Source organism: Bidens hawaiensis, unplaced genomic scaffold (assembly GCF_021521415.1).
Source record: "Bidens hawaiensis isolate Kalapana, Puna unplaced genomic scaffold, B.hawaiensis_p1.1 tig00009070_1, whole genome shotgun sequence".
NCBI lineage: Eukaryota > Viridiplantae > Streptophyta > Magnoliopsida > Asterales > Asteraceae > Bidens > Bidens hawaiensis.
The window spans coordinates 267277-283913 of record NW_027491665.1 but is presented as its reverse complement, the minus strand read 5'-3'; the positions used below and the strand labels follow the sequence as shown (position 1 = coordinate 283913).

The following is a 16637-nucleotide window of genomic DNA, read 5'->3' as shown; positions in this document are numbered from 1 at the left end:
TTAGATAAGGAATTTTCAAGATTTGTATACTAATCCCGTGTGAGTAGTTAATATTTTACAAAGCTATTACAATATTTAATTGTTTTGATATATCTATAATTATTGAAACAACTACTGAACTTGATTGTAGCAAATAAATAAACCATTTTTTGATATAAAATATATGATCTGTTGTCATAATAGCTAAAATTATTTACTTATTGATAAAAAAAACTTAAAATTTTGAATATCAACAGATACATGTGATTAATATATATTTAAGGAAGATTGAAATTGGTATATATTTAAGAAAATTTGGAAAATAAAAAAAATGTAGATACATTATTGGTGAGCATATATTTAATTATAGAAATTGATGGTGAACATATCTTTAATTATAGAAATTGAAATTATGTGTTAATTTAAAATACTTATTAATAAAAAAAGATTATGTGCTAAATTATGTATATGCTAGCGAAAATACTTCATGATTCTAGCTTTCTAAATTCCGATTGGTTTAATCCCATTTGACATGTTCTTTTTCTGTAGCTAAATTATTTTATTTTACTACTTACGGATAAACATGAAGTTAATATATAAAAAGAAAAAAAAAAACATATAAATAAACATCAAGACACTTACCTTCCATGTATTAGTCCATAACCGATGATTATGTTTTGTCTTTTAAGGCTTCTTAACACATCCTGAATTTACAAGATGTGTAAGAATGCCACAATCTTAGAAAATCATGAACATGCGTTATGATAAGGAAGTGAAATGTCTCCTACGATTTAATTTAACATCAACTAAAAGACAAAACATTTCGGAGTCAGGTCAAAATAAGTAATGGTGAAGATACGGCGTTGTTTGGTATGAGGTGTTCTAAATTAAAAGAAATATGACCTATTGGGTCGGGTAATAAGTTAATAGCTCATAGGGGTATCCAAGAAATCCATAAACAAACTATATATTAAAAATAGGTTTAAAAAAAATATAGGAGGGCTAAGAGAATGACAAGTGGCAAAAATGTGTATTTTTTTATTAGTATAGTAGATTTTTACGTCATATGAATCTATCCAATTCTAAGACCATACGTAGTGGGTCACTTCCCACCCTTAAGACGTTCTCAAAGCATTGGGAACACCGACTTTAGGGGCGGTTTGGAGGAGGGAGTGCTACGCACAAAGCTACGTAAAGGAAGGAGAGGAGGAATCTGATTGGTTGCTTTATATGTATTTTTAATATAAACGTTAATAAATAAATAATAATAAAAAAATAATTTGAAGAGGCTTCATCCATTATAACCCTTTTATCCAAAAAGCCCCTATGGTATTATGGCACCACATGGTGCAAACCGTCCCCATATGGGCTTCATCCACTACACATGGTCTAAGAATATGCACCTATCTAAACGTCTGCTCACACCATTTTAGAGCATTCCCAGCCCTTCCCACATCCCCATCTTTAAAATTAGATTAAAAAACACTATATTTCTCTCATGTTCAATTAAATAATATATTTTTATCTTTATCATTACAGTTTTCTCTCTCCTTTACTCACAACCAATCCAACAAATATTAAAAAATCAATAGGGGTAAACAAAGTTTTCCCAAATTTACAAAAAATCATTACATTTTTTTCTCTTCATCCCATAATTTATACTTACAACCTCACCTTATATTTTGCAAATTCCCCTCACATAATTAGAGAGGTTGGGTTGAGAATGCTCTTACATTGAATACGTTAAGACAGATTTATCACTTTTTGTTAAATTGATAGCATCTTCAAGTTGTTTTTAGCTTGTTAATTTAGTGATCCATGTTAACAAAATAGTGTAACATTGGTAGCGTGCTAGGGCTCAATGGTAAATGGTGTGTGTTTTTTAAAGAGAGAAACCCGAAATAAGCAATTTATATATGTTTGTAAATTGTACAAGTCAATTTTTATCATGTAAGAACTTCTTGTGAAGTTATTATTTCGAATATTCTATACAAGCACATCCCTCTATCTCCAAAATTGTAACACAAACAAAAACTATAGCACACGTTATTTGGCATCGTAAAACAATTCTATAGAAATTGGTGTGACAATTAATCACCTTGTTTCTCTAATTTACTTACAAGGAGGTTTGTTAAGCATACATAAGGGGCTATCTAACTAATACCGTTTTTTTGGGCACGATAAATCAATATTATTAAACGAGGCAGTTTTTCATAAAACAAATTTATTATTTGAAGAGGCTAACAAAAAACAATTGAAGGGTGCACAAAAGATTGAATGATGGTTGATAGGTGGAAAACAAGATTTTTGTTTGAATTGACAGAGAATTCTAAGAGACCCGCCGCGGGGGGGGGGGGGGGGGGGGGCGGATTCAATTTCAGATTTCATCAACTTTTGCAAAGTCATGACGGCTTCTCTTTGAAATCTTTTTCCAGACCGGTGGGCGTGGCATTTGAGCGGGCAGGGAGGGGAGGGGGTGGTTTGCATATTCTTTAAGGAAGTTCTTGGATCATATTGGATTACCTGATGGTATTTGGCCTACCATTTGAAATAAGTTTGACTCTCATAAAGTTAATATTATTGCCTACATGTGATATTAGACCGGATCTCCCTTAGAGCTAATCTTGTGGAAAGGGATTAGATATTCTTTCGACGCTTTGTTTGGTGTGCGAGTATCATGTAGAAATCGGTGACCAAAGGGCCTCTGGTCTAGTGTTATTAAGGTGTTGGATGAGGCTAAGTTATTTTAAATGACAAGGGTTAATATTTAATTTGAATCAATTCAATTCAAAATATTGAAATCGGAGACCATATTTTTGCCTATTGTCTTATTACTTAGACTTCGTATTCTCATTAGGATTTGGTTGGATATCGACTTATCTACGTCTAAGAGAACTCTAGATTTTACGATTTGATTTAGATAATAACAACCTTCACAGTAAAAAGTTGTTAAGTGGAGGCTATAATATTTTAATGGTTTGGTGGGTTATTTGAAATTTTGGGATTGAAGAACCTTTTCAAACAGATAATCGACGGAAAAATACTTTTTATTTTATAGTTCATCACTTTTTTTTTCTTTACTAGTATAAACAATAAATGTAGTATCACCCGGGTGGAGTGGTTAAAATATCTCACGCTGATGTTTTAATTGCGCTTCTTTTTCCTATTATTTAGTTTATGCCAGTCCATCAGTGACCGTTTTAGATTTCTCTTTTATTCGTTCTTAAAAAAAAATCAAACTCGAAATGCTATAAAATTAGAAAGTTTGGTTTTCTAAAAAAACAATTTAGCTTACGAAAATGCATATAATTTCACGTTTTATTAGACAATGGGGGAGCACCTATCACTCATATTTTATCTTACGTAATTTGTATCGTTCCATTCCATCGTAAATCACCATCCTCTATCTTTCACCTAATCTTTCAAAATGAAAGTATTTATCTTTCATCTTTCAACACTATACACGACTCTGAATGTATAAAGTATGTAGAATCCTTAAGTAAAAGGGTGGCAATATGGCGCTCATGCATTCCGCAAGACACCGTCATCCTAAGCGGGCGCATGTTAGTCCCTGCTTCATCTATCGTCCACACCTGCCGTCGGTCTTGTATGTGTGACTTAGAATTATATTTTTACATTATTATTTTTTACAGCTAACTTTTAAGTACAATTAACTTTAAAAAGTTAATTTTGAAATAAACATAAAATCTTCTTATAGAAATAGATGTAAAGATTCTATTGAATGTGGCGATATGAAGAGGTAAAAAGGACAAAAGTAGATGAGGCCACGTGCAGAGGAAGGCGGGTGGGTACTTGATGACCGACATGCGCCGACTGTCGGTTTTTCGAATGAAACACAGGTTTCTTCCATCGCCTTTCAAATCCGACGGTCTCTATTTGCCACCGTCCTTTTGAGTTAATAATATAAAGGTTTATTAAATTTTAATAATCTCTTTTGATTTGATTGGTATTAGCCGATAATAATCCCTATTCATTTTATCACCAGTGGCAGTCCCAGATTTAAAAAAGTTGCCCCCCAGTGGTCCCCCCGTTAAAAATGACTTAACGGCGTTATACTTTTTTTCCGAATTTCAAACTAATGTTTTAGGGCTTTTGATTGGAAGTAGGGTACGAGTCGATTGATGTAAAACTTAGCTCGAAACGATGATCCAAACGACTTGATTTTTGTTAATTGTAAGTTCAAACACCCGAATTGTAGCATTGTTTCGTCGTTTTGGAGCACCATTTCGAACGATGTTTTACATTAATCGACTCGTATCGTCCTTCCGATCAAAAGCTCTAAAACATTAGTTTGAAATTCGGAAAAAAGTATAACGTAGTTAAGTCATTTTTAACTGGGGACCATTGTGGGCCAACTTTTTAAAATTTGGGACCGCCAGTGGTGATAAAATAAATAGGGATTATTATCGGCCAATAACAGTCAATGAGGATTATTAAAATCCAATAAACCTAATATAAAAAGCTCAAAAAGTAGTTATGTTAGTTCAAAACTTAAACCAATAGTTTAATGAATTCTTTTAACAACTAACAGAAACTAAACTCTTGAAAAACTTTCATAAGGGTTCGATGTGTTGAAGCTTAATTCACTTAGTGATTTTTCGTCGAGGCTTTAAGAATATGAATATGACAAATTAGTGAAATTCGAACTCGTGACGTCAAATAAAAGAAACCCTTAAATGAACCTAAAGCAAAACTCCTAACAACCCACCAAATGATGATGATAATAGTTAATGATTTATTATTAGGGCATCCGACGGGGCTACCCGGCGCCTTTTTTTTTTTTTTGCTCAAAATGCCTAAACACCACTACGCAAGGGCAATTTCGGTTAATTAATGGCCTGCATATTTTTGCAATGACGACATTAGGGAAATGGGTTGGTCAAAGGATCCATCATTGAGATATTGATCCTGGGGCTGAAATAATTTCTTTAGTTGGCCCCGCAACTAAGAGCTAAGACAGTCGTAGAAGAGCTTGTTTCATAAAGGAATTGGGACAACCCAAGCCAACAATGATAGTTTTTTTTTTTGTTTAATTAATTTATGGGAATTGGAATTTAGTAAACCGTCTGCAACTATTCATACTGGAAAATCCTCACATTTTATACATTTTTGTCTTGACTGACCCCCCTTAATAAAACTTAACGGCGCTAAGTTTTATCCGAATTTCAAACTTATGTTTTAGGGCTTTTGATCGGAATGATGATACGTGTCACTTGATGTAAAACTTATCTCGAAACGGTGTTAGGCAACAAGCCCTTTGATATTTGGTGGCTTGTGCAGGTGATTTACCGTCACCGATAACGTTTTAGTATAACTGGGTTACTTAAAAGTTAAAACCAAACGAGAAATAAGAATAAACAGTGATACGATATAGAAGACATGGAATACATAATCGTTCAATAGTATTCTAATTTCAGGGAACTAGGAACCTCTAGGGTTTTAAGTGGCGAAGCCCCTAAACCATGAGGAGCTCCAACAGGGCATCGTCTCATTGGCGGGGTCCATGGTAGCGCCCATGTGGGGTCTAAGAGGTAACTCATTGGTGGGGTTGCATTGATTTGAAGTACCATTGGAGGCTGTTTCAGATTTACGTGAGTAGATGAACTGATTATCAGTGGTAAGTGATCAGTAACTCATATCAACGGCAACTTGATCCAACCGTGGCAGGTAGCATAAGTAGTAAGCTATTGGTGATTAGTGGCAACTTGATCTTAAGTGATAAATTACTATCCAGAAGTAGTAACTTACCGTCGTAATTTTTGAACACGGATCCGCCTGCTCTTTTTGATCGCCCAGGTGTTCTTCAAGTCTTCCATGTAACATCCCGAAATTTCATGATAATATTAATTATATTACTTAATATTAGAGAGAAAGTTTACTCGGGTTATCAGGAAATAAATAACAGAATAGGAGTTGGTATGAATCGGGCTAGTGTTGGGTAATGGATGCGGGTTGTGGACTTGGATTATTTGAGATGGGTTAAATGAGAATGGGATTTAAGGGATATAAATATCCCCTAAACCCAAAATATCTTCATTCTCACCCTACACCCAAAAACTCCTAACACACACATACACACACATTCTAACCGATCAAGATTCGGAGCCGAGACCCGAGATTTTGTTGATAGATCTGAGTTGGTAAGGTAAGAACAAATCCAACAAAGCTAATATTACTGAAAATGGTTAGGATTGGATGGGTTAACCGGACCCGAAACCCAAACTGCCCAAATCGGACCCCAAAAAAGTCGTTTTTAGGCCGATTTGATGGTTGGGATTTGTAGGCGCCGATCATACGATTCCGTGGGTACCAAAATCGAGTTATTTGGCTAAGAAACGAAGGATTTATGGGCAAACAGATCTGCAGCGCGATAACTTCGCCTGCAAGATTAAGTTCGCCTGATGAACTTCGCCTTCAAGCGTAACTTCGCCTTCAAGCGTAACTTCGCCTAAGGATAACTTCGCCTGAAGCCAAGTTCGCCTAAGGTTTAACTTCGCCTGAAGCCAAGTTCGCCTAAGGATAACTTCGCCTGAAGCCAAGTTCGCCTAAAGTTTAACTTCGCCTGAAGCCAAGTTCGCCTAAGGTTTAACTTCGCCTGAAGCCAAGTTCGCCTAAGGATAACTTCGCCTGAAGCCAAGTTCGCCTAAGGTTTAACTTCGCCTGAAGCCAAGTTCGCCTAAGGTTTAACTTCGCCTGAAGCCAAGTTCGCCTAAGGATAACTTCGCCTGAAGCCAGTTCGCCTAAGGTTTAACTTCGCCTGAAGTGAAGTTCGTTTAGAAAATAAATTAAAAACCTAATGGAAAATGTGATAAGGCAGTTATCGAAAATAAAATTTTTCCAAGCTGACCTGGCAGCTTAACCCCAGCCAGGGGCTCTGCCCCTTGGACCCCGCTAGGGGCTGCCGCCCCTAGAACCCCGCTGCCAGGGGCGCTGCCCCCGGACCCCCGTTCGTTGTGGGTAGTAATTAAGACTAGAAAGTTGTTATAAGTAGTGATAGTTAAATTGATATGTATACTTGTTATACAGTCAGCCGTGCACAACTGAAGAAAGGGATTACGATCAACGGAGAACGTAACCGTGTTCAGGTGAGTTTCTAGCCCCATTTCCTTGTTATGTTTTCGGGGCTGTGTGCATACTCGATGTGAAGTGTGAATACACTTACCTTAAGTGGTAAGTGTATGCTATAGATGTTATACGAGGTATATATTTGTAATGCTTGTCGGTACGTGAACGATCTTCGGATATTGCACGTATCACCAAGGATAGTAAATTCCAAGTGGTTGATAGTGTGCATGAATGTTATGATGTAACATGTTTATTACGTAAATACCGACCTGATATGAAGTGTGATATAGGCAGGTAGAGGTAGAGTGTGTTAGAAGTGGCAAGAGTCTAGTAAGGGTGTTAGTGGCATAACGTGAGCGCGTGATAGGGAAAGCCTGTACGTGCCATCGTTATTATGTGTGTATGATTGTTGATGTGACTTGCTTATTATGTAAATGATATGAAGCGTGTTGTAGACAAGTAGAGGTAGAGCGTGTTAGAAGTGGCAAGAGTCTAGTAAAAGCGTTAGTGGCATAGCGTGAGTGCGTGATAGGGAAAGCCTATACGTGCCTTCGTTATTAAGTGGCATAGCGTGAGTGCGTGGTAGGGAAAGCCTATACGTGCCTTCGTTATTAAGTGGCATAGCGTGAGTGCGTGGTAGGGAAAGCCTATACGTGCCTTCGTTATTAAGTGGCATAGCGTGAGTGCGTGATAGGGAAAGCCTATACGTGCCTTCGTTATTAAGTGGCATAGCGGGAGTGCGTGATAGGGAAAGCCTATACGTGCTTTCGTTATTAAGTGGCATAGCGTGAGTGCGTGATAGGGAAAGCCTATACGTGCCTTTGTAATTAAGTGGATAAGCTGTAGGGGTAATTAAGTGGTTAAACAGTAGCGGGTCAGATAGTGGACTACGTGTCTTCGGATACGCATATGATGTATGTAGTGGTTGTATGATGAGTTGCTTGATTAACTAGAACTCACTCAGCGTAGCTGACTTTTAGTATGCACGCAGGTGTGCTGATTACAGAGTTAGCATGAGGATGACACACGGCATGGATTGAACGGCTGACATCTGAAGAAAGAAGTAAAGATGTTTTAAATATAAAGTTTTGTGTCATGGTATCAAAGAAAAGATTCAATGTTTTGTAACAAATGATTGATGTTTTATATTCCGCAAAAAAAAAAAGTTTTAATAAACTCTGATTTGAAGGACTGTGTTTATGAGTAAATCCGACGCTAAAGTAGGGCTACCGGGTTCGGGGCCTTACATTCCATCAACCACACACACTCCGTCAATAATCTCCATCTCCGAGGAATGAAATTACACATCCGAATGATATCACTAGAAGTAGAATCCAGTGAATTCGCATACTAAGCAATCTTACACTGCCACACTACAGAACAAACTTTGGTGTCACGTATTCAAACTCGGAACATTTCTCGTTGATGTTCATTCGATAGGTGGGAATTTGGTTTTCGCACACCCGACTGTTTACACACCCTTTTACCAATTTCTCATTGCATTAGACTAAATTATTCATTTATGTGTTCTCAAATTCAATATCTATTAACTGATTGCTGGTTTGGTATAAACCATAACACTGTGGATTTAAAGAAAATGCAACTATCTTCTCTTCTTGCTATTCACATTTGAATAATTTAATAACTAATAATAAACACAAAATCCACCGAAAGGCGTTGTAACTCTAATCCGCATACCATCTCTCTCTAAGTTGAGTTGAGATCTCTTAAAGCTTGCGCTTGCCATCTGCACCGAAAAAAATAGTAAACAAGGTGCATTGTTGTAAGTTGAGTTGAGATCTCACAATTCTATGCTAAAAATAACAAACCTTGAAAGCAAGAACTGTGCAAGCGGGCTTGAGTTGTCATTCGACTGAGTCTCTTTGTTCGGCTGCTTTTTTTTGTTATCTGCTTCTGCATTTGCATGTACACTTTCCGGCTCAATTACCTTTTTACTCTTAGAAAATCCACGTATCGCCACCTCTTGAAGATCCTTCAACGACGCTTCCTTTGAACTGAAAAAGCATTTTCATTAATACAATCAAAAAGAAAGATAAGAAAAGATTCAAGCAACTACCTTGCTAACCGGTGAAGAATCCTGGTGACAAGAAATTCACAAGATCCCGGTTTTGTGTATTCCATATCCATCAATGAATTTATCACTGAACGAACAGCAGACGCCTCTAGATCATCTGCAACCGCCTAAATTCACATACAATATCACAATGTTATTATTATTGTTATTATTCAACTCTTTATAAATCATTATCGAATATATGATAAATTTTTACCTCTTTCAAAGAAGGGACTATGAGAACTGACAGTGGAGCGGATGCTGACGAAGCAGCTGACCTGGCATCCTCTTCATCGTTGCTTGCATAGTGAGGTTTTCGGAATGATTTTATTGCATCACAATAGTCGCTTGAATGTCTGAACCAAGGATTAAAATATTTCAAAATATATTGACTTTAATTCGCTGATTTATACAAGAAACCGTACCTATTTGTTGATTTCTCGGTTTTTATACTTTCTTGGACACCTTTATCAACTTTGGTTAAACCCGACTTATCTTTAGTATGCCCTTTATTCATTCCTCCTTGAATTGCAGCCTTTTCCTGATAGCATACAACCAAATATATTATAAGATACGTTTCACAACATAATTGTCAATATAATTATAATTAATAATATTCAACCTCTACTAGATTTAATGCGCTATCCTCATGTGAAGCGGATGACGTTTTTTCTTGGATTCCGAGCCTTGACTGAGTGCGTGGAGAATCTGAGTCATCATGTTGACCACGGTAGACAAAAGTACCACTTATCGAAGCATCTTCAAGAGAACTAAATGTGCTACTTGACTATAACAAAAACCCTAACGAAGTTAAACAAAATTATTAAAAAAAAAACTTTACAACAACTGAAGCTTACCATGGTACTTTGATCACTAAAAAGTGATGAACTATGAGTTCTTGAAGATCTCACAACAACGATTCCCGTGCCATCCATAGACACAATATCATCATTGCAAGAATCTTGTTTTCTGTCATGATCTGATCCTCTAGAATCTCTTCTAGAAGCTTCTAGTAATCGCCTGGTACCACTTTCCATATTTCTCTTGTCGGTTTTGCGGTCTCTAATTTGAGGTGGCTTTACAGCACTTCTATATGTACCCGTACTCCCGGTCCAACCTGTGCCGAAATCCCATCCACCATTTCTTCTACCCTGCCCACTGTGATCAAAAGTACAAGTCAGCAAATTATTTAGAAACAAAAGGGTAAAAATGTAAATAGTGTTCAACCTGGGTTGGATGGTTTCTTCAGCTGTTGGTTCCCTGGTAACCTTCACGGTATCAATTCTAGGCGTTTCCGCGTTCTTGATCTGAAACTTTGGTCTTTCTCTGTCAGGATAGAAAGATTTGGTCAAGTTAGACGCTTTAATGGAAAGAAATAATAATAAAAATAACATTAATAAGTATAAAAATAAAGGCTAAATTTTTAATATTAAAGTGAAAAATAGACCACATTTATTATACTTAAAGATTAATAGCACTAAAAGAGCACCTGATTCTCTCCATGAGCCTTGGATTCTTCCTCGCATTTTTAATAAAGCAGTGTTTCAAAAGTTCCTTTGCACTTAGTCTCTGAACCGTAGAATATAAAAACAGTATTAATATTATTAGAAAAAGAATAACACGCACACGCACACTAACATACCTCAGCAGGCACCTTCCTTAAACACAATGAAACAAACTCCTTCAAAGGACGAGAAAAGTGTTCATCTAGCTGCAAACAGAACCAATAGCTAGTCAAACTAAATAAAATATTATTATTCAGAAATAAAATTAAAGAAAAATTAAGGACCTGGGGCGGGTTTTCTCTCGGAATGATGAAAAGAACTCTCATTGGATGAAGATCAGCAAGTGGAGGCTCCCCTTTAGCCATTTCAATGGCGGTTATACCTAAAGACCAAATATCTGCCTGTGTTGACCAAAGTCAAACAAAGTAGTAATGTGTTAAAAGTCAACGAGATAAAAATTAAATCGAATGGAGAAAGTCAGAAGTGTGACCTTCTCGTTATATCCATCTGCATTCTGAATAACTTCTGGAGCCATCCAAAATGGCGTTCCTACAAACGTCTGCCACATTCAATCATAATATTAATATCAGTGATTTGTCGGTTCCAAACACGCGTATGTTAGATAATCTTAACATTACCTTTCTTCTAGAAACTGTTCTAGTTAATTGTGCAGACACGCCGAAGTCTGCCACTTGTCACAAAATCCAAATACAATATGAACCAAAGATCATATTAATCATAATTGGTATAATTGCGCAAAAACAACGTACCTTTACGTCACCATTGGCGGTCAACAAGATGTTTGCAGCTGTCAAAAAAGACCTGTTTACATTCATTCATAACACAACAAGGTACAACAAATAATTTCGCTAGTGTTATCCTATTTTAACAATATTCCAATTAAAGAAATGAAACAAAGCATGTAATCAATAAATTTCAAACCTTTAATATCTCTATGGATCTTTCCTTCGGTATGCAGATATTCAACTGCGTGCAGCAAGTCACGTAATATGCACGCGATTGACATTTCATTCAACGGTTGATTCGGTTGAATCTGTATAACAAACATTTAATAACACTTCTTAAAATTAAACACACGCATATTATATCCATTAGAGCAAATAACCTACCAGATCAGCAATCGAGCCACCAGCCATGTATTCCATTATTATCCATAACTTCGTTTGATAAAGATACGATCCGTAGTATTCTGTAACATACTGCGACCGACATTGTTGCAAAACTGCTATTTCCTAAAAATATTCAATCTCATCACTTAATCGAATTTCAAGAAACAGTCATAAATTGATAAATAGATACCTTTTGAATGTCTTCAATCTCATCCTCTCTGCAAACAATAAAGCACAAAACTTTACTTCTAAATAATATTTTTAACATAAAAATTAAAAAAAAAATAAAAAGTTTAAAGAACAAAATCTCACGATTCTTCCAAGTCAATAACTTTAACAGCAACTTCTTTATTAAGTTCCTTATCAAACCTGCAAACCAACATTATGCATATAATCAAAATCATAAATTTTTTAACTTGCAGATTAAATTTAAAAAAAAATTAAAAATAAAAAAAAATACCCTTTATAGACATCACCAAAAGACCCTCTGCCAATGAGCTCCAGGCTGCTAAATCTTGATCCAGCATTTACCATCTTCCTCAAAGACTCAAATGCATATTAAAACAATAAAAGTATAAAGAATTGTTGCATTCCCAGTTGGAGTTGACAATGCTTGTGGGCTGAAAGTGAATTAATAATTAAAGTAATTAGGGTTTGTGAAATGGGATTAAATGGTTGAAGAAAGGTGGGTCAAGATTCAAGGAGGAAAGAAATGAAATTGAAATTGAAATTGAAAAGCTGTCTGATTTCTGTAAATATTTGACATAATAATGATAATAATTTCTGTTAAAAAGAAAGCCGTTATTTGGGGTACTAGGATGGAAGGTAGTAAACACATGCTTCAACAACATTAAACTCATGTCTCTTTTCCTTTAAAGTATGATCTTTTTTGTTTTTTTAACAGCTAATTTTTTATTTTTATTTATAAACTCGGCTAGTAAGAAATTACAAACTTACCAAGAAAGATGTCCCCTAAATACAAGTACAAAATTAGAAAAGAGAAAACGCGACAACTGATCACACGAAACGTAACAAAAAATAAAGTTGAATACGATAACAAACTCCGATGAACAAATAAAACTACAATTTATTTATCTTATATTAGTTAATATATTTGAAAAATGTATAAAGTAAATCATTAATATCATTATCGTCCATAATTAAAGGCTTCAAAACTGACTCCACAAAATCACATGTCTAGAATATGTCAAAACTTTATGTAACAGTCAGAACCAGCTAAAAGGTGTCGGTTAAAGATATGTGCTCCCTCTTACCTCCCTTTTCTCACATGTCCCAACATTAAACTTTTGTTTTTATACGATAACACTCATGATGGTTCAAAAAGATAGTTGTTAGTCCAGCTAATAAAACGGATGGCGTGACGACCTTTTTTATGAAGCAGTTAAGTGTAATTTGTTTGTGATTGAATATGGGATTACAATCAAGTAAGCCCAACAATCTTGACCCATAGCCCATGTATTTGTTAATCTGGACTTTGATAAATTGTTATGGCCCGGTAGAGTGCACAAATCGGTTAACCAGTTAATCGGGTCGGGTACTAACCGATTTTGATAAAATAATAAAAAAAAATCGGCTAGCCGGTCGGCAAATAACCGGTTAAAAACCGGTTTTAATAAAAAAAATTTTTAAAAAATCGGTTAACTGGTTTGTAACCGGTTTTGAAATCAATAATATAAACCGGTTACTAACCGGCGGTTAGAATTGGTTAGTAACCGGTTAGGATTGGACCGGTTAGACTTTCGGGTACGAACCGGTTTCTGTGTGCACCTCTAGTTATGGGGTTGCTTTGGGTTATCTCAAAATGAACATAACTAAAAATTAATTATAAAAGGAGACGGGTCATATCGAATGATTTGAAAGATATTAAGGTATGAGTTATTTGACATATATAAACAATCGTTAATTATCTGTTTTTGTCCATCTCTCCGGGTACAGTTGAAAGATATAAAGGTATGAGTTGTTTTAACATATATAAATAATCGTAAATCTTAAGTTTAATTATATGCTTTTGTCCATCTCTAAGGTAACTCACCACCTCGTCAATCTCCCCGCTAACTCACCACCTCTTACGTGTTTACCTGTTTAGATACTGGTTCTATCAATTTTTTAGTTTAACCGATTAGGCTCGACTGTTCTATTTTGGCTTATACTTTAGTTTTAAGTCTCTTTTACCATCAAAAGGTGTTGTTTCAACCAAAGAGGAGAAAACAACCTATTAATTGAAGACAAGCACAAGGAAAAAGGGTTCTCCTTTTATAGTGAAAGCCACCCATTGGTTTTTCCTTTCACCTTCAATGTGGTTTAACAAAAGGTTAAAAACTACATTCTTCTATTATAAACATGAGGAGATTCTTATTTTACATTCTAGCTCTTCAGTTAAAATCTTTGATCATCTTTCTTGAAGAATGTGAATGCAAAACATATAATAGACAAAAGTTGAAGAAACCATAAGTTTTGTTGGATGCAATTAGATGTGTATCAAAGCTCAAATTGTTTTGGCTGAGTTTCCAAATACATCATCATTTAATATTATAATTAATAACTAGATCCTTCAACTTGTGATTGTGTTGGAAGACCAATTTCGAGCTATTTTAAGATATGCAAATACGTAACATAAGCTACTTTAAAATATAAAAAAGATATTATGCTAAATACTAGTTTGGTTCGGTTTGCTTTTCCTGGTTTTCAGAAAACATAAAACCGAAACCGAACCATAACCTTTGGTTTTCAATAAATACAAAATCGAAACGCCGGATTTTCGTGAGGTTTGGTTATTTCCGTTAATTTGGTTTCAGTTCAGTTTTTCAGTTTTATGTCAACCCCTAGATAGATAGATAGATAGATAGATCTTATCTATTTTCTCAAAACTTTTTATAAATAAGCTAGTTTGAGATCCATATAGAACATGGATTTTCGAATAAAAGATAACATATAATAAATAACCAAGCCAGCATAACGCAAATAAGATTAACAAAAGTCAGTATCAATTCAACGAAATGTAAACCACAATGAAAATGCTATCGAGATTAAGCCGGAATGATTCTACTTATTTCACATTTAAATTTATTATTATATCCATGACTTCATATTACAATGCATAGCTAGAATCATAGAGGTTTAAACTTATGTTTATGATAAACTGTTCGTGTAACATCTTGAGTTACGGGTAGAAATGAATTTCAAGGTGCACATGAAAATTCATTTCGAGATTTGCAGTTGTAGTATAATAACTTTGAACACTTTAAACCATTTTCTAGACTAGTGCATTTGATCCAAACCTATTTTAGTAATAACTCATTTTGAACCAAACCCATTTTAGCCCGATTCTAAAAATTTTACTCAACCTGTTCTAACCAGAAATTGATTCGTTTGTAAATGAGCTGAATCGGTTTGTAAATGAGTCGGACCCTAGCAAAGGTAAGCACAGATCGTCGTCCCAAACTTATATACATTAGGTGTCGCGTCTAACAAAATAAGGTAATAATGTTAACATACACTACACGCAAATGATTCGTGTGAATAGAATTGAGATTCAGCTAATCATGGATACGAATTATACGAAAAACATTCAGCACGGCTGCAAGGAGATGATTGTTACTTTAAAAAAAAATAGTGGGGTCATTTTATCATGAAAAACTAGTGTTTTTCCCGGGCGCGTTAGCTCAGTAAAACCCGGGGGTGGTAAAACCCAAGTGCTGATGCGGTAAGTCGACGCGAAATCGGTCGGTTTTGGTTACGTGCGTTATTGTACCGGAACTAAGACAAAAATAAAACAAAAAATTATAAAAATTGGGGTGGACCAATGGCATGGCGTCGATCGGTAAAACTCGGCCGCTGTCGATCCTAAGCGAGGCGGTGAGTCTACGTGAATTCGGTTGGATTTTGTCATGTTCGTTATGGTACCAGAACTAAAAAAACAAAATTAGCATTCGGACAGTTTTCGTTACGCTACTGGAATTAAAACAAAACGCGATGAGTCTATGCAAATTCGATTGGTTTCAGTCAAGTTCGTCACGATAACGTAACTAAAACAAAATAATAAAACAACAAAATTGGCATTCAGTTGATTTTCGTTACATTCATTACGGACCGACACTAAAACTTAAAAAAAAACAAAATACCACTAATACGTTGTCGCAAAGTAGTCCAATGAAAACTTTGCAGTTTGCATCACCCAACTTCTAAATTGTTATTTGTTATATATAATATATGATAATTACTACAACAAACATGAAACATGATTGAAGCCCAATCAAATTATAAAAAGCATTCCAACTCAAAGGTTCCCTTTTGATATAATTATGATGCAATGATTATTTAATGAATGAATGTTTATTCGTTCTAGCATCCCGTTCGTTGATGGGTTTAACCAAATGCCCTTCATTGATTAAAGCCAACATGCTAGTCTAACTTCTAGTCGCGTTGGCCTTAGTTTGCATATTGTAATGTTTGAAGTATCAATTATAATAGGCATTCACGATACTTAACCATATTGTAATAAGTATAATAAGATTGAATTTGTCGACAAACACAAATCATTATGTGTTCTTATTATCAAAAATTAAAACTATATTTGAGTTTTGAATCATGAAAAACTTTAATAGGAAATTTTAAAATGCCATCAGTTTCTTTAACAATCTATATAACATGTCTTCCAGAAAAAAAAAATAAAAAATTTGCGAAAATGATTTTTAAAAAATCACACAAAGAAAACGTTTGAATCGGATCTAGCACAATCATTTCACATAAGTTCTTGAATCAAAGCTTAAAAGATTAGCCCATCTATTAAATGGACGGATTTAGTGTAGCGCCAGGAAAGGTGTAGGCATCCGCTCAAATCTA

The 16637-nt window shown here is 35.2% G+C and overlaps 1 protein-coding gene across 1 annotated transcript; it reads right to left on the bottom strand.

Annotated features, from left to right (window-relative positions):
• Positions 1-8756: 8756 nt before the first annotated feature.
• Positions 8757-12308, bottom strand: LOC143530984 (uncharacterized). Its single transcript, XM_077026388.1, has 19 exons — positions 12235-12308; positions 12087-12143; positions 11965-11992; positions 11775-11897; positions 11587-11698; positions 11411-11452; positions 11283-11335; positions 11135-11203; positions 10929-11045; positions 10782-10850; positions 10629-10708; positions 10367-10465; positions 9997-10297; positions 9762-9926; positions 9565-9680; positions 9357-9495; positions 9143-9267; positions 8895-9080; positions 8757-8812 (listed from the first exon to the last, which is right to left on the bottom strand). The coding sequence occupies exons 1-19, from the start codon at positions 12306-12308 to the stop codon at positions 8773-8775; spliced, it is 1995 nt and encodes a 664-aa protein (XP_076882503.1). The 3' UTR covers positions 8757-8772.
• Between the last annotated feature and the right edge of the window lie 4329 nt (positions 12309-16637).

Excerpts from the sequence above, each read along its gene's own strand:
- LOC143530984 (XM_077026388.1), bottom strand. The coding sequence starts at position 12,308 with ATGGTAAATGCTGGATCAAGATTTAGCAGCCTGGAGCTCATTGGCAGA. Across the intron at positions 11,204-11,282 it reads GAACAGTTTCTAGAAGAAAG|ACGTTTGTAGGAACGCCATT; the intron begins GTAATGTTAAGA and ends TGAATGTGGCAG. Across the intron at positions 9,268-9,356 it reads TAGTCCCTTCTTTGAAAGAG|GCGGTTGCAGATGATCTAGA; the intron begins GTAAAAATTTAT and ends ATGTGAATTTAG.